Source organism: Neofelis nebulosa, chromosome 3, assembly GCF_028018385.1.
Source record: "Neofelis nebulosa isolate mNeoNeb1 chromosome 3, mNeoNeb1.pri, whole genome shotgun sequence".
Taxonomy (NCBI): Eukaryota; Metazoa; Chordata; class Mammalia; order Carnivora; family Felidae; genus Neofelis; species Neofelis nebulosa.
In genome coordinates, this window is record NC_080784.1 from 70,194,160 (window position 1) to 70,217,959 (window position 23,800).

At 39.6% G+C, this 23,800-nt stretch overlaps 1 protein-coding gene across 3 annotated transcripts in view; it reads right to left on the reverse strand.

Annotated features, from left to right (window-relative positions):
- The window catches only part of RAPGEF2 (Rap guanine nucleotide exchange factor 2), a 249,805-nt gene extending 227,735 nt beyond the window's left edge, over window positions 1-22,070 (reverse strand). For all 3 annotated transcript variants that reach the window (XM_058721011.1, XM_058721007.1, XM_058721006.1), the window contains exon 1: window positions 21,786-22,070. In XM_058721011.1, the coding sequence (XP_058576994.1) occupies window positions 21,786-21,854 (69 nt within the window). In that variant the 5' untranslated portion in view covers window positions 21,855-22,070. The remainder of the gene's footprint in view (window positions 1-21,785) is intronic.
- Between the last annotated feature and the right edge of the window lie 1,730 nt (window positions 22,071-23,800).

The following is a 23,800-nucleotide window of genomic DNA, read 5'->3' on the forward strand; positions in this document are numbered from 1 at the left end:
TGTTGCTCTAACTTAAGGAAGGTTAAAAGGTAAATGTATAAAACAAAGTTCGGAATCCAGTGAAAGTAAATGGATACATACCCAAATATAATCCAAGGCAACAAACTGAAGTCCAGGACTTAGGAATTCATAATGTCATGCCTAGAATTCAGGTTTTACATTTGACTTGCTTCTGTGCCTGACACGTCATGGTGACTAAGTAAAATTTGAAGCACTATCACCTAACCGGGCAATTCTAAGAATCATTTGGGCACAGTCTTAAGATAATCAAAAAACCTGAATTATGTTACAACGAAATAAAAATCATTTTCTAAGAGCTAAATTTTAAAACTGTACCAGATTGGGTTGTGCCCCATCAGTACTACTCACTGAGTTATTAGGAGAATGTCTGACACACACTTCATATATTAAAATATTTATGAAACGCTAAGGTCTTACAAAACACCATGGAAACACAAACGTCAATAAGATCTCACCTTTAAGGAATTTTGCAGTTTAAAAAAGGAGATAAGGGAGGGTGCCTGGGTGGCTCAGTCGGTGGAATGCTAGACTTCGGCTCAGGTCATGATCTCACCTCACGGTTCGTGGGTTCGAGCCCTGCATCAGGCTCTGGCTGACAACTCGGAGCCTAGAGCCTGCTTCAGATTCTGGGTCTCCCTCTCTCTCTGCCCCTTATTGGTGTGTGCTTGCTCTCGCTCTCTCTCTCTCTCTCTCTCTCTCTCAAAAATAAATAAATGTTAAATTTTTTTTTTTTTTTTTTTTTTTTTTTTAAAGAGGAGATAAGGTGTGCACAGCTAGGGCTGGGTGGTTCAGTCAGTTAAGGGTCAGACTTCAGCTCCAGTCATGACCGTGTGGTTCTCAGAGCCTGCATTGGGCTCTCTGCTGTCAGGACAGTCTGCTTCAGATCTTGGGTCTCCCTCTCTCTCTCTGCCCCTCCCTGCTCTCTCTCAAAATACATAAACATTAAAAAAAAATGTGTACAGCTAATAATTATGAATTACCAGAAGATAAATGCCTTAAAGAAATGCACAAGCTAAAAACATTAAAAATCCCATAAAGAAAAATTCAGCCTCTTGCCCAAGCGACCAGAAAAAGCTTCATGAAGGACGAAATACTTTGAGTTAGTCCTTAAGTGGCCAGAATTGATGTGTGTAGGAGAGTAGCATTAAATGAAGAGCTATTAACATGGGTAAAAAGGGAGGAAATCAAAAGCTTTAGTTGTACACCACTGATAAGGCCTGAGAAGGATGGCAGTTGGAATGGAAAGAAGAACTGTAAAGGAAAACAAACTAATGTTTTCTTTCCCAAACTCCACAGTTCGCTTTTTACAGAATTACTTCAAACATATGAGCAGTTTACCCAGAAGATAATGCAAGATTATTGTTCTTTGTGGTTACAAGTATCATTCTTGACAATTACCATCCACATGAATGGGTTCTACTTGACGATGAGAAATGAGGCCTCAGGAGTTTTTTTCCTCTAAAATACCATCCTAACTAAATAGTCCAAAACAGCATTTCTCTTCTCGTACCTTTAATCTTATAACCAACTGAGAAAAGTAAAAATGAAGAGAAATGGAAATTAGGACCTAGCCTAAAAGTAGAAAGGAAGAAGAAGCATGGCATGTAAATGTGTAAATATTGTTAGGGATTAGGCACTTTGTTTTTAAGCCATGGGCAAAAAATAGGGTAAATGACATTTTGCAGCAAGTCATTTAGCCTATTCATACATAAAGAAAACTGTAAGTTATACAAAAGGCCGCCTTTTAAGGCCCAGATTTTATGGGTAAGATCTTTCTTATTTTTCCTAAAAAATTTCATCTAACTTGATGAGAATTATGGACTGCTTTCCATCAAACTTTCAAAGAGTTATTGGAGATGCTACTTTTTTTTCTCTTTTCTCCATGCTATTTTGTATTTTATTGTAACCAATTTGAGAGTAGGTGTCGTTTTCTTGAAAAGTGATTCAATAGGTTTGACATCTACTCCCTTTAAAAAAAAAAAAAATCACAAGTAGAAATGCAAAAAATACCATATAATATGCTTGAAGTTTTAAATTAGTTTTTGACCATTTCAGGAGACTGCATTAATTGTTTTCAAAAATAACTGAGGTAATATCTGAAGGGATAATAATTGATTATCCTCTAAGGAAAAGTAGCTGAAGGAGAGTAAACACTGGAAACATTTTTATTTGGAGTGAGGCGTTCTAAGACTCTATACTTTGTAATAATGTTTCATTAGCATTTTCGACAAAGTTTCACTAAACACTGCAAGACACTGTTACAAATTTGGAGGTATCTTCCTCTAAACCAGATTAGAGCAAAAACTCTCAACTAAGTAATTTCACTTATAACCCCCCATATCCCACAGGAATAGCCTCTTTTCTTTATACACACTGAGGTAATTTATTACCATAGATGTACAAGCTATATTAATTATTTAAAAATTATTTGTGTAGTTGCCAAGAAGTTAACAGCTACTAAAGACAATGCCATAGCACACTACAAAGAGGAAAGATCATAAACCCATGCTAGTTTCTGTTTGGATGCAGAGACAGAGAAAGGTAAACAACTTAATAAAAAGTAAACAGTTGTATCTCTAAACCAATTTCAAGGTTTAGATAATATGCCTACAGCTATTTAAAATAAGAAAAAATAAAAATAAGATAAGATAAAACAGCCATAAAAACAATTCTTGGCTGCAAATTAAATGTAAATTAGGGTATCTTTGAGTAGGACACAAAGTTTCTTAATGGAGCACACAGCATGAGCCAGGTACAGGGCCTGACATATGTGACAGGCTTAAAGAATTCAATCATTTCACTTTGTTTTCTCTTTTTAACAACAAATTCAGGAAGAAAATTTTATTAGAGCTACCCCCAGATTTCTTAAAAACCTAGGAAAAGACCACAGACATAGTTTCCAAAAAGTCAGGCTGGAAAACTGAAAACAACCTAGACAAAACCCCCTAGACAAAACTGAGACAAAAATATATCCTTCCCAGGAGTGAAACTGTAGGGCTCATAAAAACCATATTGGGTGAACACTAACAGATAAACAAAATAATACATATTATACCCAGTGTCTCTAAGACATTTTATAAACAGTTATGCTAATAATACTATTATGGAATATAAATTCTTTTCTCCTTTCAGAGTCCATTTGTAAAGATCACCAAGAGATACTTTATTATAATGATTAAAAGTCCTAGCCCTTGTGTGGCTATACATAGGAAGAAAAAAATATGAGACTGACAAAGTAAGCTTCGTTTTTGCTGTTTTAACGTTTTTTATTTATTTTTGGGACAGAGAGAGACAGAGCATGAACGGGGGAGGGGCAGAGAGAGAGGGAGACACAGAATCGGAAACAGGCTCCAGGCTCCGAGCCATCAGCCCAGAGCCTGACGCGGGGCTCGAACTCACGGACCGTGAGATCGTGACCTGGCTGAAGTCGGACGCTTAACCGACTGCGCCACCCAGGCGCCCCTTTGCTGTTTTAAATAATAGTGAAACTAGGGTGGGGGGAGTCCCTCCTCTTCACTCCTCTGCATAAAGATACCTCTTCAACAAAATGATTACAGGCTTGCAGGTATAGAAGACATACTGAATCCTTGAGCGAGCCCTAAAGCCAGATGCAAGTTCTCACTGAGGACCCAAGAGACAATCCAGGAAAGAAAAACTTCATGTGTTTAATGCTACACACACACACACACACACACACACAGAGACACACACACACAAGATAAAATAAATAAGAACCCATATTCCATGCCCCTACCGCTCTTCAAACTCCTCTTTGGCTTTCCTGACAAATCAAACTTCCTCATTTACTTTATCCCCAGAGTCTACAGTCAATGGATTGTAAGATGTTATTCCTTTTTTGTAGTTGTTTTAATTGTCTTGTTTTGATTTTGATTTCAGTATAGTTAACACACAGTGCTAAATTAGTAAGACATTACTCTTAACATCCTCCTAATATAAATACAAAAACAGTCATGTATCTTGCTCTTACACCATAATTGATCACTCAGAACAGTCACAGAAAATAAAATAATACAGTCACTGATTTCTAGCATAGTCCTGAGCCACTGTTGGTCCCTCGTCCTCTCCCAAGTTGGTCTGTTTCACTCCAAACCTATGGAGATCCATCCCCACATAATGTCTGATCCAGTGCAACCAGTCTAGTTGAAGGGTATGCCTTTCCTGTCCTCCATGACTTTCTCATTCATCCTAACACTACAGAATTGTTTGTCTTCAAGCACTATCCTGACTCACTGCCTGGATTCAAAAGCCTCCAGTGATTCCCCACCGCGAATGGAACACACTAGAAATTCTTAACCTAGCATGATTCAATCCTTCAAGCCCGTAAGCCAACCAGAAGGCAGCGAAACACACATTTTTGTAACCACTAAGGCAGTCAGCAAGATATTTCTTCACAGTATATGCAAAATATAAAGGAATTAACACTTTCAGTATAACAAAAGGGAAACATGTAATTAAATGTTCCATCACAAACAGAAAATAACCTTGCTAAGAATCAGTGAGTAAATTTACCTCTCAAGCAGTTAACTTTCTAAGTACTCAACTGGAATGGTTCCTAAGTTTTGAGGGGTGTAGTCGGCAAAATAAAGGTCTAACATAAATTTATTTATTTACAAAGGTGTTTAAGAAATAGAACACAAAGCTCATGGATTAACAGACCTGAAAATCAATGTTTCATTTCATTTCCTTCATTTCCATCAACTTCATTCATTAATAGTACAGCATTTATTTCTATGGTAAAAAATTTGTTTTCTGTTAAACAAAAAACAAAACTTCCATAAAGTCATCTTACCTTGAAATAAACAAGAATTAAAAATATATGACATGTGCCAAGAAAAATAATTTACAATATGCGGGGTGACTCTTCAAAAAGTTCCTGAAGTTTTTCATTTTACAAATTGACTAATAATAGGGGCATCTGGGTGGTTCAGTCAGTTAAGCATCTGACTACAGCTCAGGTCATGATCTCACAGTCTGTGGGTTCAAGCCCCACATCGGGGTGTGCTGACAGCTCAGCTGGATCCTGCCTCGGATTCTGTCTCCCTTTCTCTCTGCCTTCCTCCCACTTGTTCTCTCTCTCCCTCTCTCTCTCTTGATCTCTCTCTCAAAAATAAATAAAAACATTAAAAAAATTTTTAAACAATTTAAAAAAAATATATTGACTAACAATAGACTATGGAATAGTAACTGTAACATTCATAACTGTAATCACTAAAGAGTTCAAGCAATTTACTGACATTTCCTAAAAATCACTGTACAGATAAACAAATGCTGAGTTACAATAATACTAAATGAGAAAGAAAAATCACAGTCAGGTGACTTAATGTTCTGACCAAATCAATATATATTTCTAGCCCATCTTCTTCATTCTGAAGTTCTCTAAGCTGTAGAGCAGACCATTCAGGAAACCTAATCATTTAATTGAATCTGCTCAGAACTACATTATAAACAGCTCCTAAAGAACTCTGTGGTCATCTAATACTCGACAGACAAAACACACACACTTAAATCTAAGGCATCTAATTAGAAATAAAGACAAAATTTTGCTGATGATATTGCTATATTAATAGAAAGAGCCCCTCAAAATTATAAAATACACTCTCATAGCAAAGTTTGGTCCACTCCTCACCCTATCAAATATTAAAAAGGAACTTTCCACTTCTCAGAGGTTTAACTGATAGCAGTACTGAATAATCACCCCACACTCACACTTCCAAAAGTATCTGCATTTTCACATAGATGAAAGTCTAAGGGAAAGGGCAAACTTTTTCTGTAAAGAGCCAGACAGTAAAATGCTTCAGGCTTTGCAGGCCACATAGTCTCTGTCAGCTACTTGACTCAGCCTCTATAACATGAAAACAGCCACAGACAATATGTAAAAAATGAGCATGGCTGTGTTCCAATAAAACTTTACACAGAAAAACAGGCTATGGGTTGAATTTGGTCCAAGGGCAATAGTTTGCTCACCCTGATGCAGAGGATTAAGTTTTTGAGCTTGCTGGCTCTGTCTCTGTTGACATGGAGAAATTCACTGAACTACTCTTGTTTATTTCCTCTATTCAGGAGTCCAAACTAGATCAGGGATTTTCAACATTTTTTTAGTAGTGAATCTCCTTTTTCTAATAACAACTTAAGTGTGCAAGCTAGGCTAGATCTCCAGGCCTCTGCAAAGGCCCCTCAGAAGCTTCCCAGGGCCCATCTACAGGTCTGTGGGACAATGATCTAAGGTTCCACTCAATACCAAGAACCAATACTGATATGTTTTCCTAACACTTCTTTCTCTCTCTCTCTCTCTCTCTCTCTCTCTCTCTCATTGTCACTTTAGGCATCATCAGAAGGTAAGGGAATCATTCTAAGGATTAGGAATCATTCCAGATACTCCAGAAATCACATCATCTTCCATGAAGAAGTTACATGTCAAAATTAAAAATAAAGTACTGGTGAAAAGCTGAAGACAGTGAAGTGAAAGTTAAACACTCCTCTATGTATTTAAGTAATGTCTCTTGCTAAAAATCTACAACAAGTTTACTTAGAATAAATTTTATTACAGCTTACTTTTTCTTAGAGTTTTATATGTAATCAGTAAGTTGAGTAAGATTTCAATAGAGTATATTTAATCTATTCCTAACACCACCCCTTAAGTTAATATATTAGCATATAAGTCATTCTACAATTAAAAAATGGTCTTATCTATTAAAATAGGTCAAGGCTAGAATCTCTACTTAGTAACAGTCAGAAAATTAGCCCTAGATACTCGAACTGAATTTAATTTTGTAACTTGGGTCTGTCATTAATTTAAATTACTGTTCCTGACAATAATCAAAAATCTCAAAGTAATAAATTTGCATAATAGGACAAAGTGTCCCAGGAACCCAGAGAAAAAACTTATACTCTCTGTTAAATGCCAATGAAAACACCATGCAAATGACAGTTTAAAATATTAACACCAAGTGATGTCTCACAGGGAGGCAACTGCCTGATACTCAATAAAAATAACTTTGTCCCACAAAGGACATGTTGCTATAAAAAAGGAGGACTTACGTGTTACAGAAACTGAACCAAAAATTATTTCTCCTTTTCAAGCTCTTATTCAACTTGTTATTAATATGGAAGAATTTAATTACTTTTCCCCCTGTATCTCAAACTCTCAGGAAAGAAAGATCAAGTCATTAAGTATTTATTAGCTCCAATTCTGCACCAAGGGGTATGCCAAGTCCTGAGCTTGAAAGATGGATAGTTAAGTCCCTGACCAGTAAGCTCTCTAGTGAGGTTGATAGATACAGTGCAAGCTAATCCAGTTTAAATGAAATCAGGGTCCTAACTCAGACTCCAATTTCAGACATTACACTCTACCTCACCCACCTCAAACAAGTAACTTATGAAAACACACACTATTTTTAAATGACAAATAACCACGACTCTTTCCAATAACATTTCTAGTCATTAGCTCCTGACAGCAAATTGTTTAACTGACCTCACTACACATAAGCACCATTTATCTATATAAATCTTGAATGCTACCATAAAAAGCCCATAACTAAACACAATTGCACTAAGGAAGGACACCTTGCATACTTAAAGTTTTAGTGTCAAAACTAGTCTTGTGTAACATTCAATGTCAAACCATTTTTCTTAAAGACATGTTTATGACAGACGTATGGACTCAACAAAGTACAGAAAACTAAACAGCTATCTTTTACAAATGTTTTGTATACAAATGTATATGTATGTATAAAGTGATGACTCAACTTCTGGGAGGAATGACAATTGTAGCCTTAAAGTCACAGAAAAATAACAAAGTATTACTACATGTAGTAATATAAGACACACAAATGGAGCACGTTAAAAAATGAAAATTTCTGAAATTTTAAAAATGGAGTAAATTTGAAACAAGAGTAACTAATTTAGAAATATAAGCCTAGAGGTGCCTGGATGGCTCAGTTGGTTAAGCATCTGACTTTGATTCAGGTCATGATCTCACAGTTCGCGAGTTCAAGCCCCATATCAGGCTCTCTGCTGACAGCACAGAGCCTCTGGATCCTCTGTTCCCTCTCTGTCTCTCCCTCACTCACTCACTCTCTCTCTCTCTCTCTCTCTCTCTCTCAAAAAATAAACACTAAAAAAAAAGAGAAATGTAAGCCTACATTTAACTTTAAAATTTTTTTTTAACGTTTATTTATTTTTGAGACAGAGAGAGACACAGCATGAACGGGGGAGGGGCAGAGAGAGAGGGAGACACAGAATCGGAAGCAGGCTCCAGGCTCCGAGCCATCAGCCCAGAGTCCGACATGGGGCTCGAACTCGCGGACCGCGAGATCGTGACCCGAGCTGAAGTTGGACGCTCAACCGACTGAGCCACCCAGGCGCCCCATAACTTTAAATCAATGTGTAAATCAACAGTTACCACATAGAAATGATTACATTTAAAAGTGGCATTGATATTCAATAAATATCAAAAACTTTATGTATTTATATTTACATATAAGGTTCACCCCACTGGTATTTTTTATCTCTATTTTCAAATAAGAGATTGCAGTTCAGAAAATTAATAACCATATACCTAATAAGTGAACCAAGCAGTTAAATATCGGTATGATTCCATAACTGTAACTATAATAATGTAGCTGTATAATCCAGTAAGATTTTCAAAGAGATCTCCAGAGAATTACTGCATAAACTTATTAGAATCATCTGTTTCCTACACAAAGTAAGTTGGACAAATACTATCAGCTCACAGCACTCATTCATCTTAATCTCTTTCTTTCCTGCCTTTCTGTAATATGGAGGCTTGAAAGCAAAAATACTTGAATTCCCAGCCTCCTTTGCTACTAGTAGTAGGCATGTGACACAGCTCTGGCCAATGATAAGTACCTTGAAAGGGCTTTCCTTCCAAATGAAAGATGAGCTCTTACCAAGAAAACATTCTCCCTTCTCTTCTGCTTGGTGGGGCAGCTGTCATCTTGTGACTAAAACCAAAATCACGAGTAGGATTTGGTAGGAGACTGAGCTAGTTTCCTTAATGACATCTCTGAGCATCTAGACCAATCCTACACTACCTACCTTTAGATTTCTTGTTGTGGGAGAAAAATAAGACCATAACTAAGCCTATGTGTATAGTTTTTGGTTACCTGTAGACTGATGCAATCCAAACACAATTTATGCTATGAATCAAGCCTATGAAATTGACTCATCTAACAAATCACTTTGGTGAATTAGCTATAAGGCACACTAATGATGAAAAATTATGTAAGGGAGGGGCGCCTGGATGGTTCAGTCAGTTAAGCATCCGACTTCAGCTCAGGTCATGGTCTCAGGGTTTGTGGGTTCGAGCCCTGCATCGAACTCTGCACTGAGTGCAGAGCCTGCTTCAAATCCTCTGTCTCCTTCTCTCTCTGCCCCTTCCTCGCTTGCGCACACTCCCTCTCTCTCTCAATAATAAATAAACATTAAGAAAAAAAAAGAAAGATTATCTGAGGGGAAAAGATCGGATTGTAAATGAATACCAATTAATTGAAAAATAATATTAATAACAAACATTAAAGTATTATACTGTTAACTATTAACTATTCATTAAATTATTTATGCCAGAGACTGTCAAAGAACTTTAATATACATGAACACATTTAATCTTCACAATATGAGGTAATATTACCATACACACCCATCAATCCTTGATGAAGGTAAAACTTTCATCAATCCTTGACAAACCGTAACATAATAAAACAAAGCTAAATTAATTTATTCTGTGATTTTCAATTTTTATATCAAAATGTCCTTTCTTTTATGAAATAGGAATAGTGGAGAACAAGTTTACATTCATTTTAACATGCTTAGCTGGCAAAATAAGTGACAAATCAATGTCAGTGTCCCAGTGTTTTATGAAATTTTAATAGTCCATTAAATCCAAAGGTCTGAAACCCATTAAAGTTAGGTAACCAGCCCCAGACCACAAAGGAGTTTGACATCAAAATCCAAGATCATACATAAGGACTAGGTCACATGAAGGAAATAACACTAACTGAACTCAGAACAACTATTCTGTGAATACAGTTACAGATATAAATGTATAAGTGTATAAGTACAAAGGAAAATAGCCAGCCCAGAATACATAAAGTGGGAACAAGGACTTCTAAAGAAAAATGACTTTACCATGTTACCTCCCACACAGAGTTTTCTCTGTGTGATATAGATTTAAACCATACCAAAGAAAATGGAATCAAGATAGGAATTCCCATTCATCCCAATCATTGGATTTGGAGATTCATGCTGGAACGAACTTTTGGGTCCTACATTGTCTGCCTCTAAAAGAAGTTTGTGGTCTCCTAAATAGAAAGACAAGGGACAGGTATGCAGATGAAATTTGCCCCCTCAAGTTTGCTCCTCAATTTCTTCCAGCTCTACATGAATGGAGATTAGGAACAAAACTGAAAGGCAGTCAAATTCTCCTTACCTCAATTCTTGGCTTTTTATGCTACTGCATTTCATTATTTTAAACTCTTAACTTTTTAAAACTCCTCTCTGGTTGTTTGGAAATGTATACATTTGATGAAGCAGTTTCTTAATACAATAAGTAATGTAACTGAGATGGCCAAATATTTCCAACTTCACCACGTATTTTCTAATAAATTTGAGTGAGCTTAAAAGAAACAAGAGTTTGCAAGACTGCATAACATATCATAGCTTGAATAATACAGTTATATATACAGAACTCAATGAATGTTAAAATAAATAGGTTTAGCCTACACCTACATATTTTCACATTTTTTATTTTGAAGACTTTAGTTACTTTAAAGCCCAGTCAACTCTTTTCTTTTTCACTTGTGCCCTCAAATGTAACTTATTACTGAAAACATCAAACATAAAAACTCTTAAAATACAGAAACTAAGTGGTTTATATCTTTATAATTAAAAATAGTAAATAATTTCAGACTTATAATTTATTTGTAGTTATCTCAAATATTAGGTGCCATACTTTTAATCCAATCTTCCAGTGCCAGTTTTTTTTCCAGAAGAAAAAAAAAGTACTTAATATACAAATACAGCATGCATTCTTCAGTATTTACCACAATAAATAGGAAAAGTAAGTGGCTAATTGAAGGAGAAGAGGGCTAGGAAAGGGGATGGATGGCAGAAGGTGGCTTTATAACTGAAATACAAAGGTGTACATATGAATAAAAAAAATTTTTTTGTAAAGATATTTCTACTTTGAACTGATTTAAAAGAAATTCCTTTTTTTTATTCTAAGACAAAAAGTCCTAAAAAGTACTGAAGGTACAGACCGCATTCAGCTTAGATAGTATTATCACCTCCAGAGTAGTAATAGTGCCTCTGACCATCTTAAACACACCCTTGCCTCTTCCTTCCCTCCACCCCCCACGCCCACCAAAAGTAATAATTTAGATAATTTTTACATTCACAGGAAAGGAAAAGAGAAAGGAGAGAATCTACAACCTTAATTTCACCTAGACTCATTTCCTTAAGCTACTACCACAATTTCTTTTCTATTGTACTTAATGTACATGGAATATTTTATTTCCTACGTTTTTTCTTATACCAAATGTACAAATTCACTAAAATTCAGGATTATGAAACATTCAAAACTGGTAAAATATATGGCATTTTGTGAATATCTACAAGATTCAGATAGGAATAAAGGTGAACAGTTAAAAACTTATTTCAGCTCTTCTTGTCCACTTCTCCGTTAGTGTGTATGTGCACTTTAAATTTCTTCCAACTAATATATTGCTTCACCCCCATCATTAATGGTCCAAAGCATACAAAATATTTAGCTAGAAAGGACTAGGCTCTTCAATAAGATTAAGTCATTAATCAGGAAAAAGATGATTTTTCAAAGTATCTTAATTTGAGGCCCCTTATCAGAGTCACAATAAAACTCCAAAAGCTATGCCTTTTTTTAACTTAATTTTGAAATAACTTTAGAATAAAAAAGTCAGACAAAAAAACAGTTCAGAGATCCTATGTATCCATCTAGCTTCCCATAATTTAACAAATAAAATAACCATAGTAAAATTAACTGATAAAATGTCACCAACTTTCCTAGTACCATTTTTTTTTTTTCCTGGTCCAGAATCTAATCCAGAATCTCACAACTCATTTAGTTATCACATTTCCTTAGACTCAATCCATAACAATTCTTCAGCATTTCTGGACGCTTTTGAGCACTACACACTTTGTAGAATGTCCTAAAATTTGAGTTTGCCTGATATTTTCTGACATTTAGGTTGAAGTAACAATACTTTAGTAAGAATACTATCACAAATGTACCCTTCTCAATGTAGCATAAGGTTGGATGATATGCCTTATTATTACTGGGGTTAAAAAGAAACAACAGGCCCAAAGTGGAGTCACTTGCACTAAACCCACGTAACCAAACCAAGACTTAATAATTAGTCTTAACTGGTCAACACCAGTGAGGTAGCTTGCCACATAGATCCTTTCCATCTTCCAGAGAAAGATGAAGTAATCTGCTTTCATTATCCCTTCTCCCTTCTATTTTCTACATCTTCTGGGAGCTCCTTCCTGTTTGCTAGATGGGATGCTGCCTGGTTCAAGAACCATTCAATAAAGCCAATTAGATCCTTAAATTTACTCAGTTGAGTTTTGTTACTTCACACTGGTGATATAACTTTGATTAACCTGGTTCACTTAGTGTCTACCAGTTTTCCTCATTATGAAAGCACTGATTTCTCCTTTTGTTTTTTGGGTTTTTTTAATTTTTTTAATGTTTACTTATTTTTGAGAGACAGTGAGAGACACAGAGCGTGAGGGGGACAGAAGCAGAAAGAGAGGGAGACACAATCCGAAGGAGGCTCCAGGCTCTGAGCTGTCAGCACAGAGCCTGACGCAGGGCTTGAACCCACAAACCATGAGATTATGACTTGAGCCGAAGTCGAACGCTTAACTGACTGAGCCACCCAGGAGCCCCTGATTTCCTCTTTTAATTAATTAATCTTGGGGAGATAATTTGAGACTATGCAAATATTCTGACAATATCCAATATATATCTCTCATCATATTTTCACCCACTAATTTTGACATCAACTGAGGATTCTTGCTTACAACAATTATTATGATGTTTGTCTACTTGTGATTTTCTATTTCCATCATTCTTTCTGAATACTTTTTTTAATTGGAATTCTACAGTAACAAAGAGCAATCTCTTCTCCCCCACTTATCTATTTATTCAATTATTTACTTATATTGGTATGAGCTAATAGATATTTTTCCCTCAGAAGTTATAACTCTGTTTTGTTTTTCAAACTGACCACTGGGACTCCTTTGTAAATACATTCATTAGACTTTCTTCTGAATTGTAAAAATGTCACTTCAGTTAGGGATGATCAAGGGTTTGTTGTTTTGTTTTGTTTTGTTTAATGAGGGATCATTGATAGCTATGGTTAGATTTACCACTTCCATTATGACCCCCCCCAAAAAAAATTTTATGGAAAGAAATTATATGTATTGAAATATCCCAATGTGTTATACCATCACAACTCTTGCTCATTCAAGACCTTATAATCTTTGGTTATTATTTTATACATATTAACATGGAATTTTCTCATCATTGTCACTATTTAAATCCACTTTAACTCCCACTCCCTTGGTATTTCAGGAACACAACTCAAACCACTCAATGACAATAGTAGAAATTCATTTTAGCCAAAAGGTAATAAGCTTTCATTATGCTGAGTGAAAAAAAGCCAATCCCAAAGGTCAAATATTGTATGATTCCATGTATTTAACACTTTTGAAATGACAAAATTTTACCAATGGAGAACAGATTAGTCCTTGACAGAGGCAGGGTCAGGGAATGATTGTGTCTACACAAGGGCAACAGGAGGAATTCTCATGGTGATGGATTGTTCTGTATCTAGACTGTACGAATGCCAATATCTTGGTTGTGATATTCTAGTTGCACAAAAGGCTGTTAATGGGGAAAATTGGGTAAAGGGTTCACATGATCTCTGCATTATTTCTTACAACTACATGTGAACCAATTACCTGAAACTACCAAGTTTAAAAAAAAAAGATAATGAGTTTTTACTTGAGTGAATACTCAGGAGAAATCAGATAATCATCAGTGTGCCTCAACCCTTCAGATCCACTGATTGCTAGGTAGCTTCTCAAAAAGTTACTACCAGGTCTCTTCAGAATAACCAGCTAGTGGCTAATTCTTCTTTAGGGTTTCATCTGTTCTTAGTAGCTTTTATGTTGGGTGGCAGCAAATACCATGAGCTAGAGAAGAACAGGAAAGTGCTAAGGGCCAATTATTATGGTGAGTGTTGGTTTGTCAACTAAACTACCAACTGTTAATAGGATCAAAATATACATTTTTATCTCAATTCATTTAGCTCATATTAAGGTATTTGAGAAATCCTAAACACCCACAATTTATGATATTCAACTTGCAAGAAGACAAGCAATGAGAAACTACAGCAAGGAGAAAGAGGGTTTGGTTCCAATGACGAAACAAAGTTCCCCTTCAAGGTCACAAATGCCAACTCCTCCAAAACACTTTTTATGATTAAGGATGTGAAAGCACAGAAATTGTGGAGCCAAGACAATTTAAAATGCAAGAACTAAACTTCCCACCCCACAAAAACTAAGCCCACCAGGACCACAAAGGTAACCCTTTCACAAACTGAAGGAGAAAAGGAAACACCTGAGTACAACAAGAAACACATAAGGTAATCAGTTCGGTAAAGTAGTGGTTAATTAGCATGTGGGACCAGACGATTTTTTTTTTTTTTCCTGAAAAGGTAAAATCCTAACAGCCTAAATAAAGTAGCAATCAGCTTGTTTTTCTCCACACAAAGGCCGACATTATAACTACTATACATATTTTGACTAACTCAATCTCTGGCAATGCTACAAAAGAGCAATAATATGTACCATAACTGGCTTCTCCTACCTAACTTATCAACATCAACCTATTGAAACAAAAATGGTATGGGGAGTAAGGAACTGTTCTCAAACACTTACTACAATCATTACCTTGTGCCATCATAAGTCAATGGTGCATTTTTATATAAATAAATCCGTTTTTCCTTCTTAAATTGAGATATTAATCTCTTCCAAAGGACAGAATGCTTAAAAATCACATCATTACAAATTAAGAAATACTAACCTATTCAGCATATGATAAATCAGATATTTTACATTAGATTCCAGAAGGTAGAGGGGCACCTGGGCGGCTCAGTTGGTTAAGCGTCTGATTCTTGACTTTGGCTCAGGTCATCTCACACTTCGTGGGTTCGAGCACCATGTCAGCTCTGCCCTGACAGCACAGAGCCTGCTTGGGATTCTGTCTCCCCCTCACTCTGTGCCCCTCCCTCACTTGCTCTCTTTCTCTCTCTCAAAATAAATAAAATAAACAAAAAAAATTTTTTTAGATTCCAAAATGTAGAAGATATCAAAGTTTAAAGGAAAAAAAGTATAAGTTAAAAATATTTTATTAATAAAAAAAATTTAGCAACTTAGAAATTTTTCCTATGAATTAGGAAATGTTGATCATTACCATTTGCCGTGATTAGGCTGTAGCTAGCATCGTGTGCACATCATCTGATGCAATTAGTAGCTGATATAATGTGCACACATTCATTCAGCCAGCCTGTCCAACAAATCCTACTACTGCAATAATTCTACTCTGTCTCCACCATGTATATCAAGCTCCCAACTACCTCAAGCCTGAAGAACAGACCTCTCAGCCTTTAACAAAATTCTTGGTCTCCTCTCCTCTCCTTCCAACCACAACCATCTACACTCCAGTGAAGTAACTCCTCACCTCCTATTCACTCCCGTGGCTCCAAGCACAGGGAACAAAGGCCTATACGTATTTTCTTACAACCACATGTGCTACTTGTATGACAGCAGGTCAGTCTGGAATAGCCTGCATGCCCCCTAGTCCACTGACTGGTAAATTCCTACTACCCTAAGACTCACTACATGGTTGTCTAAAAAGCTCACAGTCTCTTCAGTGTTAGCACAGGACATCTCATCCAGAGAGCCCACAGCCTCTTCAGTTTTGGCATAGGACATCTGCTACGGCACTGATGAATCACATCCTACTTAAAAGATACAATACACTGGTGAGTTACCTGAGGGACAGATGTCTCATCTCATCTTTGAATTCCTAAGGTCTGGTAAAAAGTATTTCATTAAAATGTTCTACGATGAGGGGCGCCTGAGTGGCTCAGTTGGTTAAGCTTCCAACTTCAGCTCAGGTCATGATCTCACAGTTGGAGCCTCCCATCAGGCTCTGTGCTGACAGCTCAGAGCCTGGAGCCTGCTTTGGACTCTGTGTCTCCCTCCCTCTCTGTCCCTCCCCACTCATGCTCTGTCTCTACCTCTCTCTCAAAAATAAACATTAAAAAAAAATTTTTTAATGTGCCATAATGATAACTACTATTAGATATTGCACTAAATAGTAAGTGTACTTTCTTTCACTTAATCCACAAAACAACCTCAGGAAGCTATTATCCTCATTTACAGATGAGAGAATTGTCTGGTGCCAAAAACAGGGTGAGGAGAGGGAATGGCTCATAAAATTCAGATATCAAAGAACTATCACCACATTTCCTTATCTTTCTAGTCTAGATCAAAGTTACTTCAGGTAATTACAATTCTTCTTTACCTATAAAACTTATTCTACAAAATAAGTAACTAAAAAACAAGTTTTCAAATAAGAAGCACAGTCTGTGTTTTTAAAAGGTTTTTATATCCTTACTTCAGATAGTCAATTTATATCCCACTGTTACTATATGTGACTTGAATTTCAAATATCACCAAAGGTAGACCTCATGTTATCATTTAACTCCCCACAAAATCCACCTAAAGTTGTTTTCACACCCACAGAAATATTAAAAACCGTAAAACCACCAATAGGTAGTTTTCTTATGAATCAAAGAATTTTTGATTTCAAGAACTAAGCTTTGGAATGATAGTGTATCCTCCCTTTCTTATTAAAGGGCAAGACCTTTAATAAAATGATAATAGAAGGTTATGGCTTATTTTGTTGTTTTACATCCTTTCTTGAAGGGAAAAAATGAAACAAGTTAGCAACTGAGTAGTCCTCTTGCTTTTCTTAGTTTTATTTTATCATTATTTTTTGTAACTGTTCTGTTAAAGCCCAGGGTCTGAGAAGAACTACATTAAACCAGTCCACATACAGCAATGCAGTTGGAGACATTCATTTTGAACCTCAGCCAAGATATGCAAAGCTAATTATGGAACTGTTAATTACTAAATGTTTAAAAGCTTATGTGAAGGCAACTAAGTTTCTACTAATATTACAAAAGAATGTTAATTTTTACCAGAAATTTAAGTACTCACCCGTTCAAAGTCACATGCTAATACAGTCTGAAATTAGTATTTCAGTTAAAAATGTGTATATTTTTTAACCTACAAATTCAAATATCATTGTTAGAAAAGGTAAATGCTTATGGCCAAACACGCATTACTTAGTGAAACATGCTTTTCAAAATTGCACAAAAGTCGGGGCACCTGAGTGGCTCGGTCAGTTAAGCATCTAACTTCAGCTCAGGTCATGATCTCATGATCCGTGAGTTGGAGTCCCGCCTGGGGCTCTGTGCTGACAGCTCAGACCTGGAGCCTGCTTCAGATTCTGTGTCTCCCTCTCTCTCTGCCCCTTCCCCACTCGTGCTCTGTCTCTATCTCTCAAAAATAAGTAAACGTTAAAAAAATTTTTTTAATTGCACAAAAATCATTTAGTTGTGTTTTTTGAACAAAAACTACATAAGGACCAAATATTTATTACTAGAGCCCCGAAATGAGCTAAAATATAATCAAAGTGTAAGTTATCAAATGAAAATATGAAACTGCTCATAAACAATGATAAAAAGAACCTCAAATGGAAAATGTAACTGTAATAAACACAATTCTTCCCACTAGATTTAAAAGTTAAATATTTACCAGAGATATTCTTTTGTGCAGATTCTCATAATTTAAAGTTCTCTGGGCAAAAGGTATTTTTTCAGCCCTCTCATTATGACTAAGTGACTTTGCGAAGAATTAAGTCTTAACACTGTTATGAACTCTCAGCTGAAAAATTCATGAGTTAACATCAAATCGAAAGGTGCAAGAGCCCAAAAAATTTCAATAGTGAGGACAAAGTAATATTATTAACTAGGAAGAAATGAGATGTGGCTGTTTTACATATACCATTTTAAAAAATTACTTTTATAACTATCTAAAAACACACTAAATTAGATCTTGAAAGAAAACAGTAAGGCAATAGATGTTTCACCTGAAAAACTAAAAACATGCACATAAACACTACAGAAGCAACTACAAAGGGTCTGAACTCAACAGGTTAATAAAATGGTTTAGAAAACGCATTTTATTGTTTAAAGCCTTGGGGGATAAAGCTGCTTGCAATTTATTTACATCTTTTACTTTACTAAATTGCTTTGGTGACCAAGCTTCTCATTTAAATGATTAAAGCATAAACCCAAATAGTTTAATAAAGCAATTACTTAAGAGTCCTGTTTTTCAACAGAGGTGCCCTGAAAAATATCAATAGAACATTTAGTGCACATTATTTTCAAGGGGTTATTTAGAATACAGTGCCCCATTGACTAAAATTTAGCCAGGTTTCCAGACACATAATGTGGGACACACACTGGATCAAAGATTTTTTCATCCTCTCAGAATATCAGATGAAAGAGTGACAGCCTCTTAAATCTATGCATGATTTGGCTAAAAATTCAGGTGGCTTTTCTTTTTTTTTTCACCTTACCATTCTGCCTCTCTAATGATGTGGCTAAATAGGTTCCTATTTTTCAGGTGTGCATGAAAAGCTCCCTAATTTGCAGTCTCTATGTTTATACTGGGACTCTCCCCACCCCCAAATTCTCTTCTAGTTAACATCTTAGGTTACGTTAGTAACATCACTATTAACTTGTAGGCAACTGATTGACCCAAATACAAAGCTATGCCTTCAAGAGTTTGAGAGAGAAACTGGGATAATGGGGTTTAAAACAAAACCAAAAAAACCTGAATTTAACAACAAAAAAATTATGTATTTCCTCTATTCTTTTATAGCATCTTCCTTTTGCCTGTAATGAGAAATCATATGAACTCCTTTATCAAGTCTATCCCGAAAAACAGAAGGAAGCATGACAGCAAAACTTTCCTAATTCACATCCTTCTTTTCATGATACCAAGTTTATTTAATATATTTGTTTTCTTCATATTACAAAAGTCTAACTCTCAAGCATGAATGAGAAAATAGTACAAAATAACTTCCGGTCCTTAACAAAGCACTCAATACAAAAAGCACCTTCTACCAAAACATCTTTTTTACTTTTGAGCACATATCAAACTTTTACAAGATTATTTTTTTTTTTTTTTAATTTTTTTTTTTTCAACTTTTTTATTTATTTTTGGGACAGAGAGAGACATAGCATGAACGGGGAAGGGTCAGAGAGAGAGGGAGACACAGAATCGGAAACGGGCTCCAGGCTCTGGGCCATCAGCCCAGCCCAGAGCCTGACGCGGGGCTCGAACTCACGGACCGCGAGATCGTGACCTGGCTGAAGTCGGACGCTTAACCGACTGCGCCACCCAGGCGCCCCCAAGATTATTTTTGACAAGCCAGGTAAGGATGGGAAAACATTCACATTTCAAGCTACTTTCTCTTTAACACAATAATAAGCAAACATGACGTTTGTGTTAGTAATAACCAAATGAACATCAAAGTTAATATGGCTGATACTTAACAATGTTCAAAATGTTTGATAGCTTTCTCTGTGTTTACTTTTCCTATGAAGGTTTGGTGGAGGGAAATGTGCTTTCAGATTATCAATGAAGCTTTCATCTTGCAGTGTTAGTAGTAACTGGCCCACTTCTGTCTGAATCAGGCCAAGTTCTATGCTCGGTCAGTTTTTACTCTATTCTACACAACTGGCACAAGAAGAGGAAAGTTTAACAGTTTATTTGACACAATCCACATGCTTTCACAGTGGAGGTTTTGTCTCTTCCAGTCTTTTTTGGTGCCCCCCCTCCCGCCCCAACTGATAGGTTTTAAGTCATTGGTATTCTAATTAATCAACTAAAGGCACAACTCTCCCCACCCCCCACCTTCTAATTTCCACTAAAGGCCTATGACATCATTTTCTGACCCGCCTTTCTAGGTTCTAATATTCTCAACTTGCCTTGCTGGGTTGTAATATTCTCAACTTGTATGATTTCATTTGGCACTTCAAACACTGAAAGGAATTGACATATCTCACTGAAATTTGCTTTTCCATCACACAACATGCATTTTCACATGCAGAAGACTGATTCAATTGACAATTTTAAAACAAACAGTAGAGGAAGGCACATGGGAGGCAGTGCAACACCCAGGGAGGGACAAGATCAAAGCAGGACACTGCTTGGTTTTGATAAAATAATCCTTTAGAATTGGAACTTTCCGGAGACACAGTGAAATGAATATTCTCGTAAAATTATCACACATCTTCCACTCTTTTAGTAAATATGTGTGATCTATGATCCCCCAGATGTGATGGCTCCATCAGGAAAAATGAAAAATCAGAAACGGTACCAGGTGCCATTCTTGGGCCTTGTCCAATGGCAGCCAGTGAAAGATTCTATTTTATTCTGTTCTCCCCACATTAAATAATAATAATCAACATCAGAGAAGGAGAGCATTTGGGTATGAACAGATGGCGTCCAACACCTAACCAGCGAAGCAACTCTTTCAGGCATCAGATCCTAAATGTCTGATGGTCCCAAGGATCAGAGGGCTTATTTGACAAGAGGGTTGGCAGCAGGATCCCCTGTAGTTACCATCCCAATGCTTAGGAATATGCGTCATTAGCCAGTCAGCAACTAAAAGCAAAAAAAAAAAAAAAAAAATCTAACCACCACATTTTTATACAATTTCCCCCTCTCTAGTCCAACTTGAAGCGACCAAATCCGACACCATCAGCAACAACTCCACTTAAAGAAAAAGGAAAAATAAGCCCGATGGTAAATGAACGTATAAAGGTTAACAAACTTATCTAATTCTGACAAGGTTGTGCAACACCAAAAGAATCCGCAGGGTGCCCTTTCCGGGGGTGTATCTGAATATGCCTGCTCTGCAGTTATGCCCGCAATTTAAACCAAAGGCACTAAGCTAGCTAATCAACTTTTCTTCCCCTGCACTGGAAAGCAGCATCCCTTTTTCAAAGAAGCAAAATACTAAATACACAAACATCCCAATGTTTTACTTTAGAAGGTCAACACGGATTAGTCTTTCGCAGAGCCATACAAGTTTCCTTCCTATACCTTTCCAAACACCACAGAACTCTAAAGGCAAAGGGGGCCACAAGCCTGGGAAGGAAAGGGGCCTGCAGCCAGGGCGGCAGGAGTAGCTGGCCACAGGGAGGTGAGTCCCCCCCTCCCCCCCGAGACTCAGAAGCCCTAGTGTACCACTGGGAAGAGGAGAAGCTAATTGGAGAATTCCCTCCTCCGCCTAGCAAACGTAGGGGGAAGGTCAGTAATGGGGAGGGCAGAGAAAAGGAGAATATCGAGGAGAGGGAAAAATAAACCCAGGACGACCAGGGGAAAAGATACAGAGATGAAATGCCATGGGAAGTTAGGGGTCCTAATGCGAGAAGTGGGGTGCGCGGGGCCAACCGTGTCAGGAAGGGGAGACTGGAACGGGAAAGGGCGCAGCCTGCGAGGCACAAATCCAGCCAAGTCCCGGCGAGTCTCACCTGGGGGGTCCTCTCGGCGGGGTTCTTCATCACCGCTTGGCGGAAGCTGTTATCCACGTAGGACGCCATCTCCCCCCGTGGGCCCGGCCGGGGCCGCTCCGCACCCTCGTCGGCCTCCTCCCGGCCCAGCGCAGCCGCTGCCTCCGCCCTGCGCGCTCCGCCCGCCTGCCCGCCCGCCGGCGGCTAATAAGCCAAACCGCGGCGGCGGCGGGGCCTACGGGGGGGCGGCTCCGCTGGGCCCGGCGGCCCGGAGCGCGGGACAGGCGCTCAGGAGACCCGGCGGGAGAGCGAGGCCGCGCGAAGGGGGCGGGCAGCGCGCAGCTCCCGAGCCCCGCGGCCCGGAGGGTCCCTGCGGGCGCTCCGCGACCGGGAACTCCCCTTCCTCCTCCTCTTCTTCCTCGCCGCTCAGCCGGGAAAGGCTTCCTGGCGCGCCCGGCTCCCTCCGGGCCTGGCTCGACACGCCTCCCCCGGCTCCACTCCGGGGACAGTGGCGTCTCCTCCTGGCCCCAGCGGGCCTGAGTTATTTTTAGGGAGGTACAAGCGACAGTAAAGAAGGGGAAGGCTGCAGGCAGACGGGGCCTCCTCTCCCCTCCGGCGCGGAGGGTTGCCCCCTCCTCTCAGGGGCTCACGCCGCCGCCCGGGAGTCTCCGCGAAGCACTCGGATCTCCCGCGTCCCCAGTCCTCCGGCACTTGGGCGCCGCAGCCGCCGTCGGGACGACTGGCTCAGGTCCGGGCGCTGCGAAGCCCGATCGCCGCCGCCACCGCTCCTAGTCTCCGTCTATTGGGCTCGGCCGTCCCTCCCGACTGCTGCTGCATCCCCTCGGGCCGCCCCGCCGCCGCCGCCGCCGCCGCCTCTGCTGCTCGGGCCGCCGCCGTGGGCTCCGCCGCCACCGCCTCCCCCCATCAGCGCGCCCGGAGCGGAGCTGCCCCGGCGCCGGCGCCGCCGCGGCCAGAGCACCCGGCCGGGGCTGCAGACCTCCGGCCCAGTCGCTCTCGGCAACTTTGTTCCCGGTCTGCGCGGGGCGGGGGAGGGGGAAGAGGGGGCCTCGGGCAGCCCAGGTCCGGACTCCCGGCGGCGGGCGTCCGAGGGCGGAGGGCCAGGAGCCGAGAGCCGCGCACAGCCCCCTCGGAGAGAGTATTTGGGAAGCGGCGACTCCCCCTCCGCTTCCTCCGCCTCTTCCTCCTCCTGCGCCTTCTCCGGCCGCCGGAGCCGCTCCTCAGGGAGGAAGCGGCCTCCGGGGCTTGTTGCTTTGTGCTGCAACCATGGTGAGGAGTGAGTGACAAGGCGGAGGCGAGTCGGCTGGCGCCGCATCATCGGGGGGCGGGGCGTCCCCGTCGCGCTCGGTCCCGCCTCCTCGCGCTCCTTGCGCCCGGCCGTCGGCCGCGCCCTCCCGCCGGAGCAGCACCTTCGGTCGCCGCCAGGTGAGGCCGGCGCTCGGGCCGCCGGAGGGTCGCAGCGCCCTCGGCTGAGCTGCCTGGAGTCCCGCACCACCTGGCCCCGAGGGGGCGACGCGAGTCCCGGTGCCCCGGTGCAAGCGTAGGGCTCTCCTCTCCCCACCCCTTCCCTGTCTCACGCCGTGCCGCGTACCCACATCCCACCCGGTTCCAGGGAGACACTGCATAGTCCAGTCTCCCCTCTCAGACTCATGGCGCCACGCCGAGGCCGAGGGGGCTGAAAGTTGACCCGGAGCAGAAGTCTGGCCCGCAGGCATGGGCTGTAGTGGGCATTCATTTTGAACCCAGGGTTTGGCTCCAGAGGCGATAAATCCTCTAAGGTTTTTATTTTGCTTATTTGTAGCTTGCTGCAGGGAAAGCTTTCCTCTCCTGCCTTCCATGCTTACTGCCACCTTCAGAGACTTTAATGACCAGGAGATTAAGGACATGGAAAAGTGCCAGTTTCACACTAGATCCAGTACCATCCCCAGACGCACAAACGTGCCAAATTTAAAGGTGATCACTCATTAGCAAGAGACCCGGACGGCAAGGTCTGTGACATAATCAGAAACATTGGCAGA